Genomic DNA, 23,343 nt, shown 5'->3' on the forward strand with positions numbered 1-23,343 from the left:
ATATTACTTTATTTTATTATTCATTTATTCTATTTCATTATTTCTTTAAATAATTAATTTAAAATAAATAATCTAAATTATATAAATAATCTTCAAATTAACTATGCTTTGAGCAATTAAGCCTAGCCCATATCCATGTTATATTAATATATAGCAGCAACAAACAAGACGTGACAACGTCGCATTTTCATTTTATTATCGGTGCATGCAATAAAGACCTACAAATCTTAAAAGGAATGCCGCTGCCTAATAATTAAACGAGGCAACATTACAATTGTACACTCTTTTTATTGTTATAGACTGGAATTGGAAGTCTGCGAATATTTCTGCTATTCATATAAGAAAACGTATTTATGAACTGAAATAATATTCTACCTTCATATTTTAGAAACTTCTGAGGACTGTACAAGTCAAGAGAAAGTGAAAGTTCGTGCATCCTTGACCTCTTCGGAACATTTATGCCGATTTAAATGAAAATTGATATCGACGTCTGTAGATTAAACACGCACGAGAGAGAGTCGATAGCATTTTGTAAGCTATTCTTGCAAGGAAACAATTTTCATTGTGTGAATCAAAGCTGTATGCCTCGGTTTACAGATGTAGGCTACTCTGCATTTTGAAGTTAAAACGTAATTTTTTGTTATTATTATTATTTTATTATTATAGATAAATAAAAATCGTCGTTGTTCCTGCAATAACTCCTATGTGACATATTTATCGATTTTCAGATTTTTACTCTATTAAATAGCTTAAATAGTGATACAGCAAATAATAAAATCTCCTGTATGTAATTCTATTTCTTTGTTTCGAAAATGTAAGAATTCACTGTCTCCTATATACGGCTGCCATAAGATTAATAAATGTGTTTGCTCTTCCTACTGAAAAATTTTATATTTCGCACATAGGAGTTAATGCAGGAACAACGACGAAATATTCTTAATATACATTCAGAATGTCATAAATTACGAATTAGAATGCCAGAAAAGAGATTAGTTGAAAGTATGACATTCCTATTTCTATTTCCTTGGAAATTTTATGTTATATTATTGACTAAGACCACACCGTACACGAGCCTGGCTCTTACGGTAGTGGCTAGAAACATTTTTGTTTTATAAATTTAATTTGTACTCACTAGCTAGCTAGTTAACTAACTAACTAACTAACTAACTAACTAACTAACTAACTAACTAACTAACTAACTAACTAACTAACTAACTAAATAAGTAAATAAATAAATAAATAAATAAATAAATAAATAAATAAATAAATAAATAAATAAATAAATAAATAAATTCGACTGGTATACGATCTGAAATTTTTAGTCCTTATGTATGTTATTGCAAATTATGTTAATATTAGAATGTTGTATAAAATGTTCTACTTCCTGCACATATAAACTTAAAAAATAATAATATAAAATGAACAATTGACATTTGAAAGACAATTCCCATGCATACTTAGTATACATTTGAGAGTCATTATTTATTGATCGAGTCCACACTTGTGGAGCAACGGTTAGCGCGTCTGGCTGCGAAACCAGGTGGCCCGGGTTCGATTCCCGGTCGGGGCAAGTTACTTGATTGAGGTTTTTTTTCGGGGTTTTCTCTCAACCCAACATGAGCAAATGCTGGGTAATTTTCGGTGCTGGATCCCCGACTCATTTCACCGGCATTATCACCTTCATCTCATTCAGACGCTACATAACCTAAGATGTTGATAAAGCGTCATAAAATAAACTACTAAAATAAATTTATTGATCGTATATGATGACACATTTCTTTACAGTTCACGACTTAAAAGCCTGTTGGCTGAAAAGTTAATTTAAACTTGGTTTTAAACTTATTTTATTTCTAAGGTTCATTTCATTAACACGTATAGGGCACTCACAGTTCTTTGATAGGTGTGGGAATTGTGATTATATTATGATTTTGGGAATTATATTTTAGATTATGCATTGAGTTCATTAGAATTAATGAAAGTTCTGATGAGTTCATAAACTAAAAACTGAAATTTATTTTTCGTAGGTTGAATTAGGTGAAACATTGTACTGAATGAATGAGCGTAAACGTTTTCGTATCCAAAGTTTGCAAGTACCTATTTCACCGATTGGAGGATAGATGAAGAATGGGAAATAAAGAAAGATATAGGAAGTGAGAAATGAAACTTAGAGAGAGAGGGAGAGAGAGAGAGATGAAGAGGAAAAAGAAAAAAGAAAGAAAGATGGAGACGAAGAAGGAGAGGGGGAGACGGAGACGGAGACGGAGAGGATAAATTAAGCCTGAGAGAAATAAGACAAACTTTGGAAGATAGAGAATTGGAGATAAAACGAAAGGAAAGAGACAAGAAAAGGAAATAGATCGAAATGAATGAAGAAGAAAAAGAGATTAAAAGAAGATTAATTTCCACGTATAGCAACATACCGTAAACTCTGCTTCGGAATTTAAAGAAACGTTAGAGAAATGAATATTATAGAATAAAGCATACAATATTTTCCTCAACCCATTAAAATATTATTTTCGAAAAGTGGTGTAAACGAAAGAGTGATCGCAAGCGATAATGGTACGTCCATTAATCTGATATCAAGAATTAATGGCTAACGTTCGCGTGACGCTCTATGGACAGCGTCACCACGTCCAACAGCATCGACTGGCGAATTTAGAACACTTTTCCCATGGTTTCGACCTGTCCTGGTCAAGTAAATGTAATAGCACAAAATTTATACCTGCTAATATATATAAAGGAATGAAAAAACGAATATGCTGCTTTCTACAGTATTTATAAATAGTACAGTTGTTGAACAAATCTTATTTAGCTGCATCCAAACACTCTGGTAGCCTACTAAAGTTTCATGTAATTGCAATGTTATATTAAAAATATGAAATAAATTCTTGGTTACATTAGAAAAAATGCTTAGGAAAATATTTGGGACTAAGGGGGATGAAGTTACAGGATAATGGAGAAAGTTACACAACACAGAGCTGCACACATTGTATTCTTCACCTGACATAATTAGGAACATTAAATCCAGACGTTTGAGATGGACAGGACATGTAGTACGTATGGGCGAATCCAGAAATGCATTAGAGTGTTAGTTGGGAGGCCGAAGGAAAAAAGACCTTTGGGGGCGGAGACGTAGATGGGAGTATAATATTAAAATGGATTTAAGGGATGTGGGATATGATGGTAGAGACTGGATTAATCTTTAACAGGATAGGACCGATAGCGGGCTTATGTGAGGGCAACAATGAACCTCCGGGTTCCTTAAAAGCCATAAGTAAATAAATACGTAATTACCCTTAACAACGCAATTTCTTGGACTCTGAAATTATATACCTATTCATAGAAGTATTAGCTAATAATTTATTTGTAGCAAAGAGCGATGAAGTTACAGGAGAATGGAGAAAGTTACACAACACAGAACTGCACGCATTGTATTCTTTACCTGACATAATAAGGAACATTAAATCCAAACGTTTGAGATGGGCAGGGCATGTAGCACATATGGGCGAATCCAGAAATTCATATAGAGTGTTAGTTGGGAGGCCGGAGGGAAAAAGATCTTTGGGAAGGCGGACACGTAGATGGGAGAAAAATATTAAAATGGATATGAGGGAGGTGGGATATGATGATAGAGGCTGGATTAATCTTGCTCGGGATAGGGACCGATGGCGAGCTTATGTGAGGGCGACAATGAACCTCCGGGTTCCATAAAAGTCATTTGTAAGTAATTACCTCTAACAACGCATTTTTTCTGGATTCTAAAATTATTTATTAATATAGAAGTATTATCTAATCATTATTCCAAATTTCAGCGGAAAGTTAATTAAGAATACGTATAATTTAATTTCTATATTTTACTAAATACAATTTATACTAGTGAAAGATGTAGGCCTACATATCCCCTTAAAATTTAAATGAAAATTCTTGAAATACTTGAAACTTTGTAAAATTTGAAACACTTTTTCTTCCCTTTCTTTTATTTATTCTCACATCTCGGTTCTTGAGAATTGGTTAGCTTGCTTGTAGTCTGTCATCCTTTTGCTTGGGATGTCGAGGTTAATAAATTTTATGTGGTAGACGTTTATATAGGATTGTTGTGACATGAGACCAACGCTACAACTGTCTTAAGAAGATAGGAAGTTTGAATATGAATTCGCGACTGTTGAATATAGTGACAAGTATTGTAACCAACCCAATTAACGAAACCAGCATATTCACATTTTATACATTCAAAATAAAATGTAATTATGAGTTGTTCGTATGGTTTATTACAACATTATTTTAATGTAAAAATTTGACTAGTAATCGGTGTAAATTGGTTTATGCAATTATCATCATATACAAGACGAGTAAAAAGCATGGAATATTGGTTGTAGCTCTCCTATTTTTAATTTTAGGAGGAAACTGTACATAAAAAAGTTACAGGTGAACATCTTCCTAAGAAACTATCTCATTTGAAAGAGAGGAACCTGTTTTCTTTTTTAGTGGTACCATGCATTTATTTTCCATTTTTGGATTGTTCAGATCGTAAAACGTACAAAATTATATTTTTCTTTTACATTTATAAATAATGTATAAAACTGCCTCAAATTTATTATTCCAATGCATGTATACAAACAAAGAAAATGTTTGAATGTATCAGTTTATCATTATGGAGAATAAGTTGGCCATTAATTAGACCTATAAAATCATGGACAAAAAGTAATAAAACAAATGGATAAAAATTATTTTTGAATGATCCTCAATGATCCTTCTTCTCAGCCCATTACATCTTATCTTGTGGTGCTATTTTAATTGAAGGGTCTACCAGAACCAAATATAAAACCTGGAAGAGTTAAAACGAAGAATTAGGAATGAGATAGAGTGGATTATCCGAACAATATTGCTGAAAACACTAAAAAATTTCCCAGATAGAGTTATGCTTTGCTTGGCGGTGAATTGGGGTCATTTTAAATATCTGTGAACTAATATAAACATGTCACACAATTGGAACATTGGTAAATTGTTGTAATGTTTTTTTTTTAACTCTGTGCTTTATATATATTAATATTGAAATTAAATGTTTTGGTATCTTACATGTTTTGAGAAGTGAAGAATCCAAAAATTGAAAAGTAAGTACATAGTGCCATTAAATAAAAGATAGTGCTTGGCACATTCTTTATAAATGAAAAACGTAGTTTTTGAAAATAATAAAATATTCCTTTCACCCTCTACAGCTTTTGTATATAGAGTTTCTTCATAAAAAGAAATGTAAACTTACAAGCTGTGTTCCATACTCTTTATTCACCTTGTACAGTAGAATAAGGGGCTGGGACTTTAAAATGGTTAAAAACAAAGTGTTATATTCTATGTAGTTATAATCTTTAACTTTTTCATTGAAATGCATTGGTACAACTAATAGAGTCAAGATGCTGTGGATTGTACTTGATCTCAAACTAACATGGGAAGAACACATTAACTATATTGCTGTAAAATTATCAGGAGTGGTTTACATATTTGGAAATTTAAAACGTTATGTCCTACATAAATATCTTAGAGCAATTTACTTTGCATATTTTCAGAGCATTGTGAAATATGGTTTACTAATCTGGCGTAATAGTTATCACATACAGAAGATATTTTTAGTTCAAAAATGGCAATAAGAGCCATAATAGGTTCGTCTTCTACGGCTCAGAGTAAACCACTATTTATAAAAGAGAAAATTATGACTATAACTTTATTATATATTCTTGAAGCAATCATGTATGGCTATGAAATGAGAAATTCTAATGAGATCACAAGTTGTTCGGATTCTTATGGTCTTAGGAAGAAGAATTACTTTGACATTCCTAAAGCTAGTGTGTCAAAGAAATTGAATAATTACTCGATCAGTACTCTTAATGTATGCAATCATCTGTCTAGTGAATTTTCTTTTTATTTAGAAAAGAGTGCCGTTAAGGGGTTAGGTACAGCTTACAGCAGTAAAATTTTATAAATATTCAAAATTTCTTTTCCTCCATTACTGTATCTTTTACAATAATGAAAATTAGTATGTGTAAAACACTGTCCTTCTGCTATATGAAAATAATATTTCTGCGATTTAAAAAATATTATTTATATATTTTTTCAAAATTAAAAATGGTGGCAGTTCACTGTACAGTGATGAAGCGTTTCCTTCATAACTAAAAAACTATCCAACATTCTGTGATGAAATTTTTCGTGTATATACATGCATGTCATATCTAAAATATGATGTAAGATCAGTTCTCTACCTTTAATAGATTGTCTGATAAAAATAAATTCATTTAAAAATGGTCAAATATCACTATTTTCTTCTAACACAAAACAAAAGAATATTATTTATTAAGAAATGTATTTGAAAGAGCATAATATTGTAAACATGAGTTTCAGCAATAAAATAAAAGGGATGGAACATGAAAAAGTTAAAAAGTTTATGAGTTATGAGGGAAAAGCTTCATCACTGCACAGTGAACTGCCACCATTTTTAATTTTCAAAAAATAATAATTTGTTTTTAAATCGTAAAAATATATATATTTTTTCATATAGCAGAAGGACAGTGTTTTACACATACCAATTTTCATTATTGTACAAGATACAGTAATGGAGCAAAAAATTGTTGAATATTTTCAAAAATTGGAATGCTGTAAGCTGTACCTAAACTCTTAAGCGACTTGTCTCTAGTTTGCTGACCCAGAAGGCTTTCTATATTTTATGATTTAGATTATATTGTGTTTAAAATTGTTATTGTTTTCGTAGTGGTTTACCTGTCACTGTTGACTTTGTCGATAATCTCTTGGGCTCTATGACATAATAATAAATAGGCCTAACTAATTTGATTGTAGTCACATTTCGTTATTTAAAAAAAATCTTAAAAGTGATTGGTTTGATCAATTACACATTATTTTCTCTTCTGAAGTTTCAGTTCTATTTGTTGAATATTTCCGGATATATTTCGACTTAGCTTTCATATTTCATACATTTAAATTCTAAATCTTACAATTTTTTTGTTTATATTCAGAAACTACACAGAATATGTGAATATAATTTTGACTGCAGCTTTTCTGATGCCTTGTTTGTAAAAATGTGTCCAAAGTTTCATTACATTATCTTAATACTCGTTTCAGTCTATACTAAAAATAAATCTGTAGCCAAAATTTTTCTGGTAATTTTCGATTTTACAAAAGTAATTGGTGTTAACATGTATAATTAACCATCCTGAAACCAAAAATCGCTTTTTTGAAATTTTCGTTTGTCTGTCTGTCTGGATGTTTGCTACCTTTTCACGCGATAATGGCTGAACTGATTTATATGAAAGTTGGAATATAAATTAAGTTCGTTGTAACTTAGATTTTAGGCTATATGGCATTCAAAATACTTTGTTTAAAAGGGGGGTTATAAGAGGGCCTGAATTAAATAAACCGAAATATCTCGCTTATTATTGATTTTTGTGAAAAATATTACATAACAAAAGTTTCCTTAAAAATGATTTCCGATACGTTTCATTCCAAGCAAAATTTTGATGGGACCAAATTGCACCAAAAATGGATGTTCTCTGAACCAAATGATGATATTTTAATTATTTGCATGTAATAACAATTAAGAAACATGTTAAAGGAATTATCATTGCACTAAATGAGTGGTCTCTGGACCAAAATGATCGCATTTTAATTATTTGAATACAATTTAAATTAAGTGACATATTAAACGATTTATTCTTCTATCAAACACGAATGTTCCCTGGACCAGATGTCCTATTTTAATTATGTAATTACTTTATATTTATTTCTAACAAGTGCAGCGGAGCGCACGGGTACAGCTAGTTACAATTAAATATGTAAATGTTTACAAACCATGAGCCCAGTAGCTTTAACTTTTAATATGCTCGAACTTTACTTATAACCAAATTCCTAAATTTCAGAGATTGTAGTAAAATGCAAAACACTTACCATAATTAGCTGGCATGACGAGTATTACTATTGAATAAGAACAAATCCACACTGTAAATCTGAACAGATGTTACCCCAAAGAAGTATTTTTATGATTGGAAATAATAAATAGATAAAATTTGCTTCCAAAGATTTGAAAAACTCAAATTTTTCATGTTTAAAACTAAATGAGAAAGTTATAAGTGTGACTCGCCCAATGGCAGCGAACTGACAACTGTATCAGTATGGCAGTGTGTTATGTATGCGTTACCATGCTTGTAAGGCACTCCTGTTCCGCGGCCTTCCGCTTTGCACTCGTCACGATCACTGATAATGAGTGTTTCCGTACACCTTTGTGCACAGGAAATGCTATAACTGTCGGGTCTCTAACCACATGCTTGAAACAGTGAACAGATTTCTGTACACTTCGACACAATAACATCTCTAATCAATTGATAATCCTATAGTAAACAGACATATAAATTAATAGACAAAATTGCAATTATTATATAAACAAATAAATATAGAAACCAATATGTTTGATACAGATAAGTCAGAATTCAAATAAACAAAAAATATTACAGCTTTTCTTTCAGTCTTGATTCTTGCTCGGAATTATTTACGTCTGCTTCCGTAAATAGATTGACGCGGATCGTTGAAATCTTAGTATGAGGTTTTTAATCAGATATTTAACGACGCTGTATGAAGTGCAGTATATTACAGCGTCGGTAAAATTGGCAAGATAAGTCCGAGAAATTAGCGAAGGAATTGATCAATATTGTTGAGCTAAACTCTGAACAAAATTCAAGTATTCAGCCCAAGCTGACTTCGAGAATTAGCCACGGGTTTACTTGATAATCATCTTACAGTTGGGAATATACATCAAAGTATTCAGCCCAAGATTGATTCAAGAGTTAACCACGGATTAGCTTGATATTCGGTTTAAAAGTCCGATAAAAAACATCCGAGTGTTAAGCCTAGAATGAGTCTGAGAATTAACCATGGTTTTCCTTGATATTCGTCTTACAGTGAGCAAAGTTCGAAAAGAATGTTCAGCCTAGGATAAGTCTGAGAATTAACCACGTGTTTATTTAATATTCGTCTTGAAGTTGGGCAAAGTTCGAAAAACATCTAAGTGTTCAGTTGAAGATTAGTCCGACACTAATTATCCACGAGTTTGCTTAATATTCGTCTTAAAATTGGACAAAGTTCGAAACAAAACATCCAATTGTTCAGTGGAAGATGAGTCCGACAATTAACCACGGATTTGTTTAATAGTCGTCTTAAAATTGGACAAAGTTCGAAACCATACATCCAATTGTTCAGTGGAAGATGAGTCCGACAATTAACCACGGATTTGCTTAATATTCGTCTTAAAATTGGACAAAGTTCGAAACAAAACATCCAATTGTTCAGTGGAAGGTGAGTCCGACTATTAACCACGGATTTGCTTAATTGTGTCTTAAAATTGGACAAAGTTCGAAATAAAACATCCAATTGTTCAGTGGAAGATGAGTCCTACTCTTAACCACGGATTTGCTTAATAGTCGTCTTAAAATTGGACAAAGTTCGAATCAAAACATCCAATTGTTCAGTGGAAGGTGAGTCCGACAATTAACCACGGATTTGTTTAATAGTCGTCTTAAAATTGGACAAAGTTCGAAACAAAACATCCAATTGTTCAGTGGAAGATGAGTCCGACAATTAACCACGGATTTGCTTAATAGTCGTCTTAAAATTGGACAAAGTTCGAATCAAAACATCCAATTGTTCAGTGGAAGTTGAGTCCGACAATTAACCACGGATTTGCTTAATAGTCGTCTTAAAATTGGACAAAGTTCGAAACAAAACGTCCAATTGTTCAGTGGAAGATGAGTCCGACTATTAACCACGGATTTGCTTAATAGTCGTCTTAAAATTGGACAAAGTTCGAAACAAAACATCCAATTGTTCAGTGGAAAATGAGTCCTACTATTAACCACGGATTTGCTTAATAGTCTTCTTAAAGCTGGAAAAAGTTCGAAACAAAATATCTAATTGTTCAGCCAAAGATGAGTCCGAAAATTAGTCACGGGTTTGCTTAATATTCTTCTTAATGTTGGACAAAGTTCTAAAAAAATAAAAAACATCCAAGTGTTCAGCCGAAGATGATTGCGAAAATTAGCCACGAGTTTGCTTAATATTCTTCTTACAGTTGGGCAAAATTCGAAAAAAAAAAATCAAATATTCAACTTAAGATTTGTCCTAGAATTATCCACGAATTTGCTTCATATTCGTCTTATAGTTGGGCTAAGTTCGAAAAAGATATCCAAGTATTCAACCCAAGAATAATAATCATCTTATGGTTGGGCAAAGTTCGAAAAAAGACATTCCAAAAAGAGTCCGTGAATTAGGTACGGATTTACTTGTTAGTCGTTTTGTTTCGAAATAAATAAGTTAAGTGAGTAAATGAATTAAATTAAAACAAACAAACACAAATAAATAAATAAATAAATAAATAAATAAATAAATAAATAAATAAATACACACATACATACATACATACATAAATACATAAAACCAGTCGAAATTTGGATTTGTAGAGCGTTCAGCTTAGCCAGGAGCTTAGGTGAGATGAATTGAGATGGTAATTGAGATTCTAATGTGAGAGAAGCATGCGCGAGATAAGCTATTCTTTTGCTGCTAACGTGGAGCACTGTGACACATTTAGTACAAATCATTAAATGAGTGTTTCCAGCGTCTGTACACAAACCAAGAACATAAAGTCAGTACATCTCTCTCCTTCGATCTCACATTACAGTAGTTTACCACCTCACAACGTGGAGCATTATCGTTTACGCAAGTGTTTCTCAGCGGTATACCGGAAAATCGATAGGCGCTCCCTTAGCGGGAACAGTGACGAACAAATCGCACAGTGGTTCTGGATATATTACGTTGCAACCCTTGAAAATAAATGTTTGTTCTTTCGCTCAGTGTTGTGTAGCTTGATTATAGTTATACAATATGTTTCTAGCAGTGGTTATTTCAGGGATGTCAAAACGCCTGCTCTGCGTGCTCTCAAAAACCCGCACAACATTTCCTTAAGAGCGATGATTATATTTTATCTTTGCTAAAAAGTAAACCTTGTTGGATTTGTATTACTTTTAGTATGAGACATAATACAGGAGCTTCGATATCCCCGGGTTACTTCATCGACGCGAAATGAATGCGTATTATTTTATTTTCAGTTCTGTAATATAATTTTCAGAATTTCATGCTGAAGATTTTGTAAGGAGTGAGAGAGAGAGGGGGAGGGGAAAGGAGAGGGGAGAGGGGGGAAATGGAGATATATTTAATAACAATATATTAGGGATTGGAATATTATCAATTGGGAATAAAAGGCGGATGAATCTGCTAAAATGAGATTTTGTGGATCTCGGCGTCATAATACTCTGAGACCTAACAGCAACAACGTATATTAAAGAGAATTAGACCTTCTGTAGTTTCTAATCTCAGTAACAACAAAGTACTGTAGAAATTGCCAAAGAAACAAGTGCACTCAGTTCTTAGAATTTCAGAATTCTGAAAAAGTATAAAAGTGCCAAACAAACCAGTGCACAATTATTTTGTTTCTAAAGAATCCCCACAATTCTGAACAATAAACGAAAAAGTAGAAAGGTGCCAAAGAAACCGATGAACTCATTTCTTAAGAAGAATACCAGGTTCCTGAACAATAACTGAAAAAGGGGAAAAGTGCCAAAGAAACTATTGTACTGATTTTTTAAAGAATTCCAGAATTCTGAACAAAATTAAAAAGTAGGATATGTTTCAAAAGAAACTAGTGCCTAATTTCTTAATACTTACTTACTTACTTATTGGCTTTTAAGGAACCCGGAGGTTCATTGCCGCCCTCACATAAGCCCGCCATTGATCCCTATCCTGAGCAAGATTAATCCAGTCTCTACCATCATATCCCACCTCCCTCAAATCCATTTTTATATTATCTTCCCATCTACGTCTCGGCCTCCCCAAAGGTCTTTTTCCCGCCGGCCTCCCAACCAACACTCTATATGCATTTCTGGATTCGCCCATACGTGCTACATGCCCTGCCCATCTCAAACGTCTGGATTTAATGTTTCTAATTATGTCAGGTGAAGAATACAATGCGTGCAGCTCTGCGTTGTGTAATTTTCTCCATTCTCCTGTAACTTCATCCCTCTTAGCCCCAAATATTTTCCTAAGAACCTTATTCTCAAACACCCTTAATCTCTGTTCCTCTCTCAAAGTGAGAGTCCAAGCTTCACAACCATATAGAACAACCGGTAATATAACTCTTTTATAAATTCTAACTTTCAGATTTTTTGACAGCAGACTAGATGACAAACGCTTCTCAACCGAATAATAACAGGCATTTCCCATATTTATTCTGCGTTTAATTTCCTCCTGAGTGTCATTTATATCTGTTATTATTGCTCCAAGATATTTGAATTTTTCCACCTCTTCGAAGGATAAATCTCCAATTTTTATATTTCCATTTCGTACAATATTCTGGTCACGAGACATAATCATATACTTAGTCTTTTCGGGATTTACTTCCAACCCTATCTCTTTACTTGCTCCAAGTAGAATTTCCGTGTTTTCCCTAATCGTTTGTGGATTTTCTCCTAACATATTCACGTCATCCGCATAGAGAAGCTGATGTAACCCATTCAATTCCAAACCCTCTGTGTTATCCTGAACTTTCCTAATGGTATATTCTAGAGCAAAGTTAAAAAGTAGAGGTGACAATGCATCTCCCTGCTTCAGCCCGCAGTGAATTGGAAAAGCATCAGATAGAAACTTGCCTATATGGACTCTGCTGTAAGTTTCACTAAGAGACATTTTAATTAATCGAACTAGTTTCTTGGGAATACCAAATTCAATAAGAATATCACATAAAACGTCTCTCTTAACCGAGTCATACGCCTTTTTGAAATCTATGAATAACTGATGTACTGTACCCTTATACTCCCATTTTTCTCTAATATCTGTCGAATACAAAAAATCTGATAAATAGTCGATCTATTACGCCTAAAACCACACTGATGATCCCCAATAATTTTATCTACATATGGAGTTAATCTTCTCAAAAGGATATTCGACAAAATTTTATACGATGTCAACAAAAGTGATATTCCTCGAAAGTTACTACAGTTAGTCTTGTCCCCCTTCTTAAAAATAGGTACGTTTATGGACTCCTTCCATGTTCTGGCACAATTTCCTTTTCCCAAATTGCAAGTACAAGTTTATAAATTTCGCTAGATAATGCGCTTTCACCCTCTTGTATTAATTCTGCTGGAATTTGATCAATACCTGGAGACTTGTACTTTTTCAGATTTTCTATTGCAATTTCGACTTCAGAAAGTGTGGGTTCCGGTATAAATGGCTCAGCAGTTTGTATTTGAATTTCGTCCCGATCATTTCTATTTGGCCTATGTATATTTAGTAGTTCCCCAAAATAGTTTTTCCATCTGTTCAAGATTGAATGAGAGTCTGCAAGCAAGTCACCATTCTCATCCTTAATCACGTTTACTCTTGCTTGATACCCGTTTTTAAATTCCTTTATACCCTTATATAAATCTCCAATGTTTTTATTCTTACTATTTGTTTCTACCTCATTCAGTTTTTCGTTCAAGTAATGTATCTTTTTATTCCTAAGTGTATGACTTGCTTCCCGTCTTTCATTGAAATAATTATCTCTATTCTCCTCAATTGGATCCTGTAAGAATTTCAAATTTGCCTGTTTCCTTCTATCTACTACAATGGAACAATCTTCATCAAACCACGGTTTCTTTTTCTTAGTTTCAAGATAACCTATGCTCTGCTCAGCTGCAATTTTGATATTATCTCGGATATTGTCCCACACGCTATTAACGTCTAACTCTTCCTTAGCTTCGTCGGAAGTTGCTAAAGCAGCAAACCTATTTGAAATTTCAACCTGATAACGTTGCTTAGTTTCGTCGTCCTTTAATTTCAGAATATTGAATCTACTAATATTAGCTTGTTGCTCTACTCGCTTGGCTACTGATAGCCTTTCCCTTAATTCTCCAATTACCAAATAATGGTCAGAATTACAGTCTGCTCCCCTGAAAGTTCGAATGTCTATTATACTAGTATGTCTCCGTTTATCTATCAAGATGTGATTATTTGGTTGTGTGTCATTCCATCTGGAGAAGTCCAAGTATATTTATGTATATCCTTATGGGGAAATGTTGTACTCTTGACAATTAAATTTTTTGATGTGGCAAAGTTGACTAACCTAACTCCATTGTCATTACTACTTATGTGTAGGTTCTCTTTTCCAATTGTTGGTTTAAAAATATCCTCCCATCCTACTTTAGCATTGAAATCCCCCAATAAAACTTTCATGTGATATCTAGGCAAATGATCAAAAGTGTGTTCCAATTCCTCATAGAAGCTATCCTTTATATGGTCGTCTTTCTGTTCTGTAGGGGCGTGAGCATTTATAACTATGATGTCGCACCATCTACCCTTAAGTACTAAATACGATAACCTGTCACTGATAAATTATACCTTTTTTACTGCTGATTTTATTATTTTATGTACAAAGAATCCTGTTCCTAATTGGTGATTATCGTTTCCTTCCCCCATAATACAACAAGTAATCGCCTACTTGTGATATGCCATTCCCATCTAACCTAACCTCTTATACTCCCACGAAGTCTATTCTATATCTAGCTAGTTCTTTTGCTACTAATGTTACCCCTCCTGTTCTATAAAGACTAGTTACGTTCCATGTACCAAATCTCAAAACCTTATTCCTTTGCTGTGGTCGTGCCAGAGAATCAGTCCCATTCCGAGGCTTATTTGAAGGATTCGTAACAAGCTGTTTTTTATGGCGATGGGTTGTTAGCCTTTCGCCCAACCCCCAAGCTGGAGGACCACTCCTTATCGGCTGTCCACGACTGCTTATTCAATATATTCGCAGCTACCCTCCATATCTGGAGGCCGTCTCCTCTATCCGCAACCTGAAGACGCGCCATGCCGTGGTGATTAATAAATAACAGAATTTTGAATACCAAGAGAAAAAGTAGAAAAGTCCCAAGAAAACTAATGAATTCATTTCTTAATGCCGGATTTATGAACAATAACAGAAAAAGTACAAAAATATAAAAAAGTGGTGCACAAATTTTTTAAGAATACCAGAATATTGAACATTAATATAAAAGTAGAAGATTTCAAAAGATTCCTTAAGAAAACTGAAATTCTGAACAATGGCAGAAAAGGAGAAAAGCGCCAATCGAACTGATGCACACATTTCTTAGAATGTCAGATTCTTGAACATAACATAAAAATAAAAAAGGTCAGACAAACTGGTGAACTAAGTTCTTAAGAATGTCATTATTTTCGACAATAACAGAAAAAGTAAGAATATTAAACAAATAGTGCATTTGTTTCTTAAGAATGCCAGAATTCCGAACAGAAATAGAAAAAGTAAAAGAGTACCCAATAAACTGGTGCATTAATTTCGTAATATTTTCATGGTTTTCTATCCATAGTATCTTTAAACGTCTCCATGGTTTTTATTTTTATAATATCCCATAATATTTCCATGGTTTTTATGTTTGTAATATAACGAAACATTTAAGAAATTTTGTTTTTATAATACCGCAAAACATTTCTATAGTTTTTATTTTAATAGTTCTCATAACATTTCAGTAGTTTTTATTTGCATATTATCTTAAAACGTTTCCATGGTTTTAATGTGTTACAATATTGCATAACATTTTCATGGCTTTTATTTTTTTTAGTACAGCAAACCATTTGTATGGTTTCTAATTATACAGTAGTATTGCTTATGTATTGGTTTTTATTTTTATAGTATCGCATAACATTTCCATGGCTTTTATTTGCATAGCAGGCTATCTTAAAACGTTTCCATGGTTTTTATTTTTATAGTATCGCAAAATATTTCCATCGATTTTATTTTTTTTAGTAGGTATCGCACAACATTTCCATGGAGCCACCGGCGTAGCTCAGTCGCCTGCTGATCCGGAATTGCGCTCGGGCGCGGGTTCGATTCCCGCTTGGATGTTTACCTGGTCGGGTTTTTTCCGAGGTTTCCCCCAATTGTAAGGCAAATGTCAGATGATCTATGGCGAATCCTCGGCCTCATCTCGCCATCACCAATTTCATTGACGTTAAATAACCTTGTAGTTGATACAGCGTCGTTAAATAACCTAGCAAAAAAAATAAAAAAAACATCTTCATGATTTTATTTGGATAGTATCTTAAAACGTTTCTTTGATACAATATTGCATAATATTTCCATGACTTTTCTTTTTGCGGTACAGCAAAACATTTCCAGGGTTTCTATTTTTATTGTAGTTTCGCATAAAATTTCCATGGTTTTTATTTCTATAGTATCTTAAAAATGTTCTGCTGATTTTATTTTTATAGGATTGCAAAACATTTCCACTGTTATAATTTTTATAGTATCGCATAATATGTGAATGATTTTTATTTTTGTAGTATCGCATAATATTTTCCTGGTTTTTATTTGCATATTATTCTAAAATACTTCAATGATTTTATTTTTATAGTATCGTCTAATATTTTCATGGCTCCTATTTTTTTTTAATCGCATAACATTTCCATGGTTTTTATTGGCATAGTATCTTAAACCGTTTTCACGGTTTTTTTATTTTTTACATTATTGCATAACATTTCCCTGGCCTTTTATTTTCTTAATATAGGAAACTAACTGAATCTAGAGAAAGTTGACTCCTTCGTGCGTTAGCAGGATATAAACTCTAATGAGTTCTAATACACAAATAAGACTACAACAACGCATACCCAGTAAAATACTGTCGTAAGTCGAAAATCACATACTACTTTCGTAAATTACTTTCAACGCTGTTTTACTAGCAGGAGGTAATAAATTTTAATAATACAATACAACATTTTCAAAGGTTTTGGTACCTGTTTATTAAAATATTTTTACAGTAGTATTTTATTAGGAAATAGCATATGCGAGTATTAATTACAAATCACAATTTTCGGTTTACGACACTCTTTCACTGGGAGTGATGTTAATGTTTATTGACTTTACTGGCTTTGAGCCAGAGGCCGTTTTAGGGTCTTATACGCGCAGGATGCCCTCTCCAGCCATTGTACATAAATAACAATAAATATATATTTACATACTTATACACTATTTCTGGCTTAAGTGCCAGTAGGTGTGTTAGTGCGGTGATTGGCTTTTTATTTATTTTATTTTTTACTTTATTTTTTTTGTTTTAATTATTTTGGTGTAGGCCTAATTTGTTAATTTGGGATGCTTAAGGAATGGTGAACAGGACAAGAGTTCGGGGTAAAAGATATCAGTTGATAGACAGCATTAAAGTATTATATGGGGAGATTAAGAGGAAAGCAAGAAAGGGAAATGCTGGGTTTGCAGTTAAAGACCTGCTCTTGGGCAGAACACTGTGCATACATACATACATTTTTAAGTTTCCCCTTCCGGTGGCAGAAGCGTCTGAATCGTTATGGAGACTTTCATGGTGTGGTGTTATTTTATTCATCTGCGTCTCTGTTGCTGTCGTGTGTCCTCTCAGACAGTATTCAAATTTCCAACAGTGTTTGCGGTTTTGTTTGTGTGTTTTAGTTTGGTGGTGGGGGCTGGTGGTAGTTGTAGAGGAGTTTCTCCAGTGTTGTTCTGTTGTTTGTGTTCGGGGGATTTGCGAAGATGTGTTGTGTATATACGCGATTTACTGCCGAATGTGTGTATTTCCTGTTTATGTTGTTTAGGTGTGTGAAGAGTGGCTTTGTTTTTGTGGTAGTGTAAACTGTGTTATTTCTGGTGCGTCTGTGCAGGTGGAAGATTTGGCTGAGAATTCTTCTTTCGCGTGCTTCAAATTTCAATTGGGTCGTTGGAGGGGCTTGTGCGAGGAAAATGGAGGGATGTATGCATAGGGATCTAACCAATGCTTTGTATAGGTGGAGGAGTGTTTCGGTTATACAACCGGGTCGATTGATGCCACTTAGGTAGCTTATTGCTCTGGTGGCTGCGTTATATTTCCTCCAGGTTTCTTTAGCTACTTCGGTCCAGGAGAGTTTGGAGGTGAGGGGTATTCCTAGATATGTGAGATTCCGCTGGAGTGGAAGTTGGGTGTTGGCTATTGTGATTGGGAGTGCGATATGTAGGAACTGAATGAAGCCATTAAAAATTATAGGCAACGTTGAAAAGGCAACTCATCATGAATGAAGATTTTCCGACAGTGAAACTCTTTTATCCAAAAGGATACAGATGATTATACATCCTAGAAAGAGATGGAATGACCACTTTTTGTATCAAGACGAAACGGACCAAATAGATCCAATTATTTTTGTCCGATGGCAGGCCCTTAACTTGTCGTTATTCACTCCGACTCTATGAACTTGACTCATAGATGTCGCTAGTGCGGAGAAACGTAGAGCACTTAGTTCTTCAGAGACTAACCAAAAAGTATCTATTCCCATTAGGTTCATTGACCAAAAATCAAATTCGTCGTCGTCCTCCTCATCATCATCATCATCATCATCATCATCATCATCATCATCATCATCTCCTTCAACGTTTAGGCCCTTTCGACATGTTCCGCCTCGTCAAAATTGGTCTCGTCATCTCTTATCTGGTCTTCCTAGTGACCTCCTTCCTCTTGGATTATAATCCACGGCTCTCTTGCAATACGTGTTTTTGCATTCTATGTATGTGTTCTTTCCAATCCTATTGTTTTGTTCTAATTATTTATATTATACTTTGTATATTTAGTTATTTTCCTATCTACATTTCTCCTTCTATCCAACGAAGTATAGCCAGCTACGTATCTCAAAACTTCATTTCTCCTGCTTCGATTCTTCATTCATGGTCTTTTGTTAGAGTCCAGCATTCACAACAGTGCAAGAATGCAGGGATTGCCATGGCTTATAAAACTTCAACAAACTTTCCTTTCGCATCTTTTTACCCAAAGTAAAGAAAAAACATTTCAAGTTCGTGAGCTGTGACAGGATGAGTACCTCCCCAACATTCTAGCCAATGAGGAATGTGAGTAAATACATCCATTAATTCATTGGTTTCATTTTTTTCATAGAAAAATATATAGTAATTTATATTTTTCTTAATTTTTTTATTTCTTGAGAAAGAGAATAAGGAACTCTTTCAAGAAAGTTAAACAATATTTTCTTTGAAACTGATATTGGCATGATGAAAATGGCATCCTGTATAAGCAATTTTTGGTATAGCATTTAATACATTATATGCTATTTTTCTAAATTTTAAAACTCTGCTAAATAATTCAGAATTTTCAACAGAATTTGTTTCAAAAAAAGAACTGGACGTTTTTCATATTTAGATAAATGAATAATATTTTCTATAATAGCGTTATACTTTGCACGTTGTCTTTTAAAAACTAGATCTTGCAAATCCTGTCTTTGCATAGTTTTATGTGGCTACTACGTATAATTTATAGATATGCCAAAATTATCCAGCTTCTGTGTCTGCAGTTCATCATTCCAAAAATCGTTTTATGCATTCTAAAAAATTTTGTAATCACAGACGGTGGGTCTATATTACACTAGTAATGGATGATGATGATGATGATGATGATGATGGAGAATTGTTGGGATGTAACGGGTAAACTGGAGTAGTCAGAGAAAACCCCTGTGTTGCCTTGACCATGGGGTTCGCAACACATTATAAATTTAGGGTGGTTCGACCGCTAGGATTCGAAACCTTGAAAGTTGATGATGATGATGATAATGATGATCATGAAGATGATGATGATAAAGAAGAAGAATAAATCGCGACTATGATGCCTAATTCCTTTTAGGATTCAACTTTGGAGCTTTCGACAATACGAAGAACTCTTCAGAATTTCAGTATGAAAATTTGTAATAGTAAACATTATGCATAAGACAACGGACGACTTCAGACGTATTAATTTAATACCCAATGTCATTACTTTAAGCAGACTGCGCTCTGACGCCTGATGTCTCCCTCATGACGTCGCTGTAATCTTATGCACCCGAGGCGACAAGACAGCTGTGCATATCCCAGGAGATTAATTGTTCCCACTGTCTGATCGCTGCTCTAATCTGATGAATGCCCCCTTTCAAAAGTTAAGAGCTTGTCTTTGCACCGTGTGTGACTAATTATTTTATAACAATCGCACGTAACACCTCTATCAACGTCACATTTCAATTAAGTAATGTTGAAGTTCTTTATCGAACGGACTGAAACTTAAAAATAATACGTTAAAATTTTTAGAATAGGAATTTTATTTATTCCTCCAATATAACCAATCTATATATATATATATATATATATATATATATATATATATATATATATAATTTGAACTGTTAATGGAAATTACGGGAAAACGGCTGAACATATTTCAATAAATGACCCCTCATTTTGAAGCTTGGAACTCAAAGTTTTTCAGAAAAATAGTAGTTTTCAGTGAAATGTGAATTTTTCAACATAATTTTCCTATTTTCCAAAATCCATCTGTCGTCAGTTTTGAGACTAGCTAATTTCATTTCAGAATAAAACAGAACACACACTACAGTAAACAATATTACACGAAGGCCATGATCTGCAAGAATGCTGACATATTTAGAGCTCAAATTAAATTGGTTATTAAAAACTTAACTTACTAAAAATAATTTACAGGTTCGATTCTGTGGTGTGTAATTTTCTGGGTACAGGTGTGTATTGGATATTAAAAACTACAAAACTTGAGGTGGTTTGATGGCATTATTACCATTAGAAATGAAATATTATTGTAGTTAATGCCATGATGTGACTATTTTTCATTACTTATACATATTAATGCTACATTGATGATATGAAAGTGAAACGTTTTGGGGTTATATAAGTAGATGTAGAGAATAACTTAAATTAGATTTTGATTTCTATATTTTACTGAGTGGCGGCTATATAGTACAGTATATATAGTATATGTTACTGAAAGCTATAAAACTTATGTAAGATAATAATATTATTAAAAATAAAATGTTTTTATAATTATTAATCAAGTGGGATTGGGTGTTTTTCATATATTTAATGGCAGTGTGGTGTAGATATTTATATGCGTGGTTCTCTTCAGTATTGGCTCGACAGAGAGTATCTTTCATTATTATGGAAGCAAATAACTTTAAGAATGTCTAGTATTCTTCATTGAAAATAAATCTGAAAAATGTTTATTTGAACGTCTAATGAACTTAGTTTGCAGCATTTGCTGCACAAGCCGCTAGTAATAAAAAAAGTTAAACTACATCAACTACAATAAAAGTAACCAATAAAACAAAAGCTACAAATTTAAAAACTAATAATTTCCCACTATTTTCACTACGATTCATTTTAATTGTAGTAGTCTTTTTAACTTTTGAATTAAAAATTGTATTATTTTTACAAATAACAATTTTTTTTATATATACATTTTAAGAATTATATTAACCCTTCTGCTACCAAGAGGGGTAGTAGGATTACCCCACTGATGATTTTTAATATTATTTTAATTTCTGTACATATTTCTTTTTGAAATTCCATGTCCGTTATATGCCTACTGACGGGCCCGGGTTCAAATCCCGGTCGGAATTAGTTACCTAATTGAGGTTTTCCCTCGACCAATTCGGAGAAAATGCAGGGTAACTTTCGGCACTGGATCCTGGACTCATTTCCCTGGCATTATCACCTTCATCTCTCACATGCTAGCTAGATAACCATCGCAGTCGATAAAGCTTTGTATAATAAACCAATAGAAAAACAACTGTGCCCCTACAATATCTATAAAAATGATCATATACCCGTAAATAGAATTTTAAACCTTATTTTAATAGTAATTTTCTATTCAGACAATATTTTTGTTACAAGGTTTTCTAGAGGAAAACTTCCAATGAACTCCATACAGTTTACTGGGATTGAAAAAAAAAATACATTTTTATGTAAGTTCACGAGTCATTCTTCAATGTAATCATTATGGATCACATAACTAATCAGCCCATTACAAGATGATACCGGTAGTTGTGTTACCTATGGTTGGTAGCCAAACTGATTAACTCCGAGGGAATTGGAAATTTACATCTCCCCAAAGGATTAAGTTTGTATGGCTCTCTAGTTTGGCCTATGTTTTCATTGCTGGCCATAGTCGAGAAGCACTAATAACCTTACAGTAGGCTATAATATCCCACAATAGGAGAGAGCTCAAGCTTGAAAGCGTGTAAGGAGAAAAGTACCAAAATGGCCGCATCCTGTTATTCGTCAGCTGTTTCTTTGTGGTTATGAGTTCTGTGGTTTGTATTCACAAATCGAAATAGGCCTATATGCAGGGGCTCGTTTCACAATGTTAACGAATTTAAAATCAATAATTTACTAATTACAAGTAAAAGGTTACAAATGTTTGTTAACTATGTTACACAATGCATTGTTATTAATTTGCGACGTTCGACAAATTTTACAAAATCAGTTGAGGAAATTTAAAAACGGGGATATCCATTACGCAATGTCGCCAACGCAACGGAAGTTTACGAAAATCGGTAAGCAGCAGAGCTAAAGTTACGGAACTTGTACCACTCTCAATGGACGTGTTAATATTTTGTATCCTAAAATAGATTAAAATATAAGCTCGTTAAACCATATTCCAACAAAATAAAATATAAAATATTTTAAAAGTCTCTAGATTTCGCTACATTGGCCATGCTGGAATTTCGTGATGTGATTGGACGATTATACCAATGCGTTGATTGGTCTACGATTTAAATGAACACAGGAACAGCTAAATTAAACTATTTCGGAATTGTTCAGCATTGCTATTTTCTAACTTGCACCCATTCGTTCATTCATACTGTTGTGCCCAAGGGCATATAGTTCACTGCAAACCCAGCATCCTCCAATATTTCCTATTTTCTGCCTTCCTCTTTGTCTTCCCTTATATCTTAATGTCGTCTATCATCTGATATCTTCTTCTGCTCCGAACTTTTCTCCCGTTCACCATTCCTTCCAGTGTATCCTTCAGCAGACAGTTTCTCCTCAGCCAATGACCCAACCAACTTGTTTTTCTCTTCCTGATCAGCTTCGGCATCATTCTTTCTTCATTCATTCCTTCCAACACAACTTCATTTCTTATTGTCTGTCTATTTCACATGCTCCATTCTTCTACATATCCACATTTAAAATGCTTCTAGTCGTTTCTCTTCACTTCGTCGTAATGTCCATGTTTCTGTCCCATACAATGCCACACTCCACACAAAGCATTTCATTAGTCTCTTCCTTCGTTCATTTTCCAGAGGCCCGCACAAGATGTTCCTTTTTGTAGGTAAAATATTCCTTTCTCATTGCTATCCTCCTTTTGACTTCCTGGCAGCAGCTCATGTTACTGCTTATACCCCAAGTAT

At 33.6% G+C, this 23,343-nt stretch overlaps 1 protein-coding gene across 5 annotated transcripts in view; it reads right to left on the reverse strand.

Moving 5' to 3' along the window:
• The window catches only part of Rab3 (RAS oncogene family member Rab3), a 436,095-nt gene that overhangs the window by 248,231 nt on the left and 164,521 nt on the right, over positions 1–23,343 (reverse strand). The window contains exon 1 of one of the 5 annotated variants that reach the window (XM_069818900.1): positions 8,198–8,219. The exons of 1 other annotated variant lie outside the window; for it this stretch is intronic. In XM_069818900.1, the coding sequence (XP_069675001.1) occupies positions 8,198–8,200 (3 nt within the window). In that variant the 5' untranslated portion in view covers positions 8,201–8,219. Of the gene's footprint in view, positions 1–7,947; positions 8,173–8,197; positions 8,220–23,343 lie in introns of those variants that run through there. 3 more of the 5 variants (XM_069818898.1, XM_069818896.1, XM_069818899.1) reach the window with 3 other exon arrangements.

This window comes from Periplaneta americana, chromosome 2 (genome assembly GCF_040183065.1).
Source record: "Periplaneta americana isolate PAMFEO1 chromosome 2, P.americana_PAMFEO1_priV1, whole genome shotgun sequence".
Lineage (NCBI taxonomy): Eukaryota > Metazoa > Arthropoda > Insecta > Blattodea > Blattidae > Periplaneta > Periplaneta americana.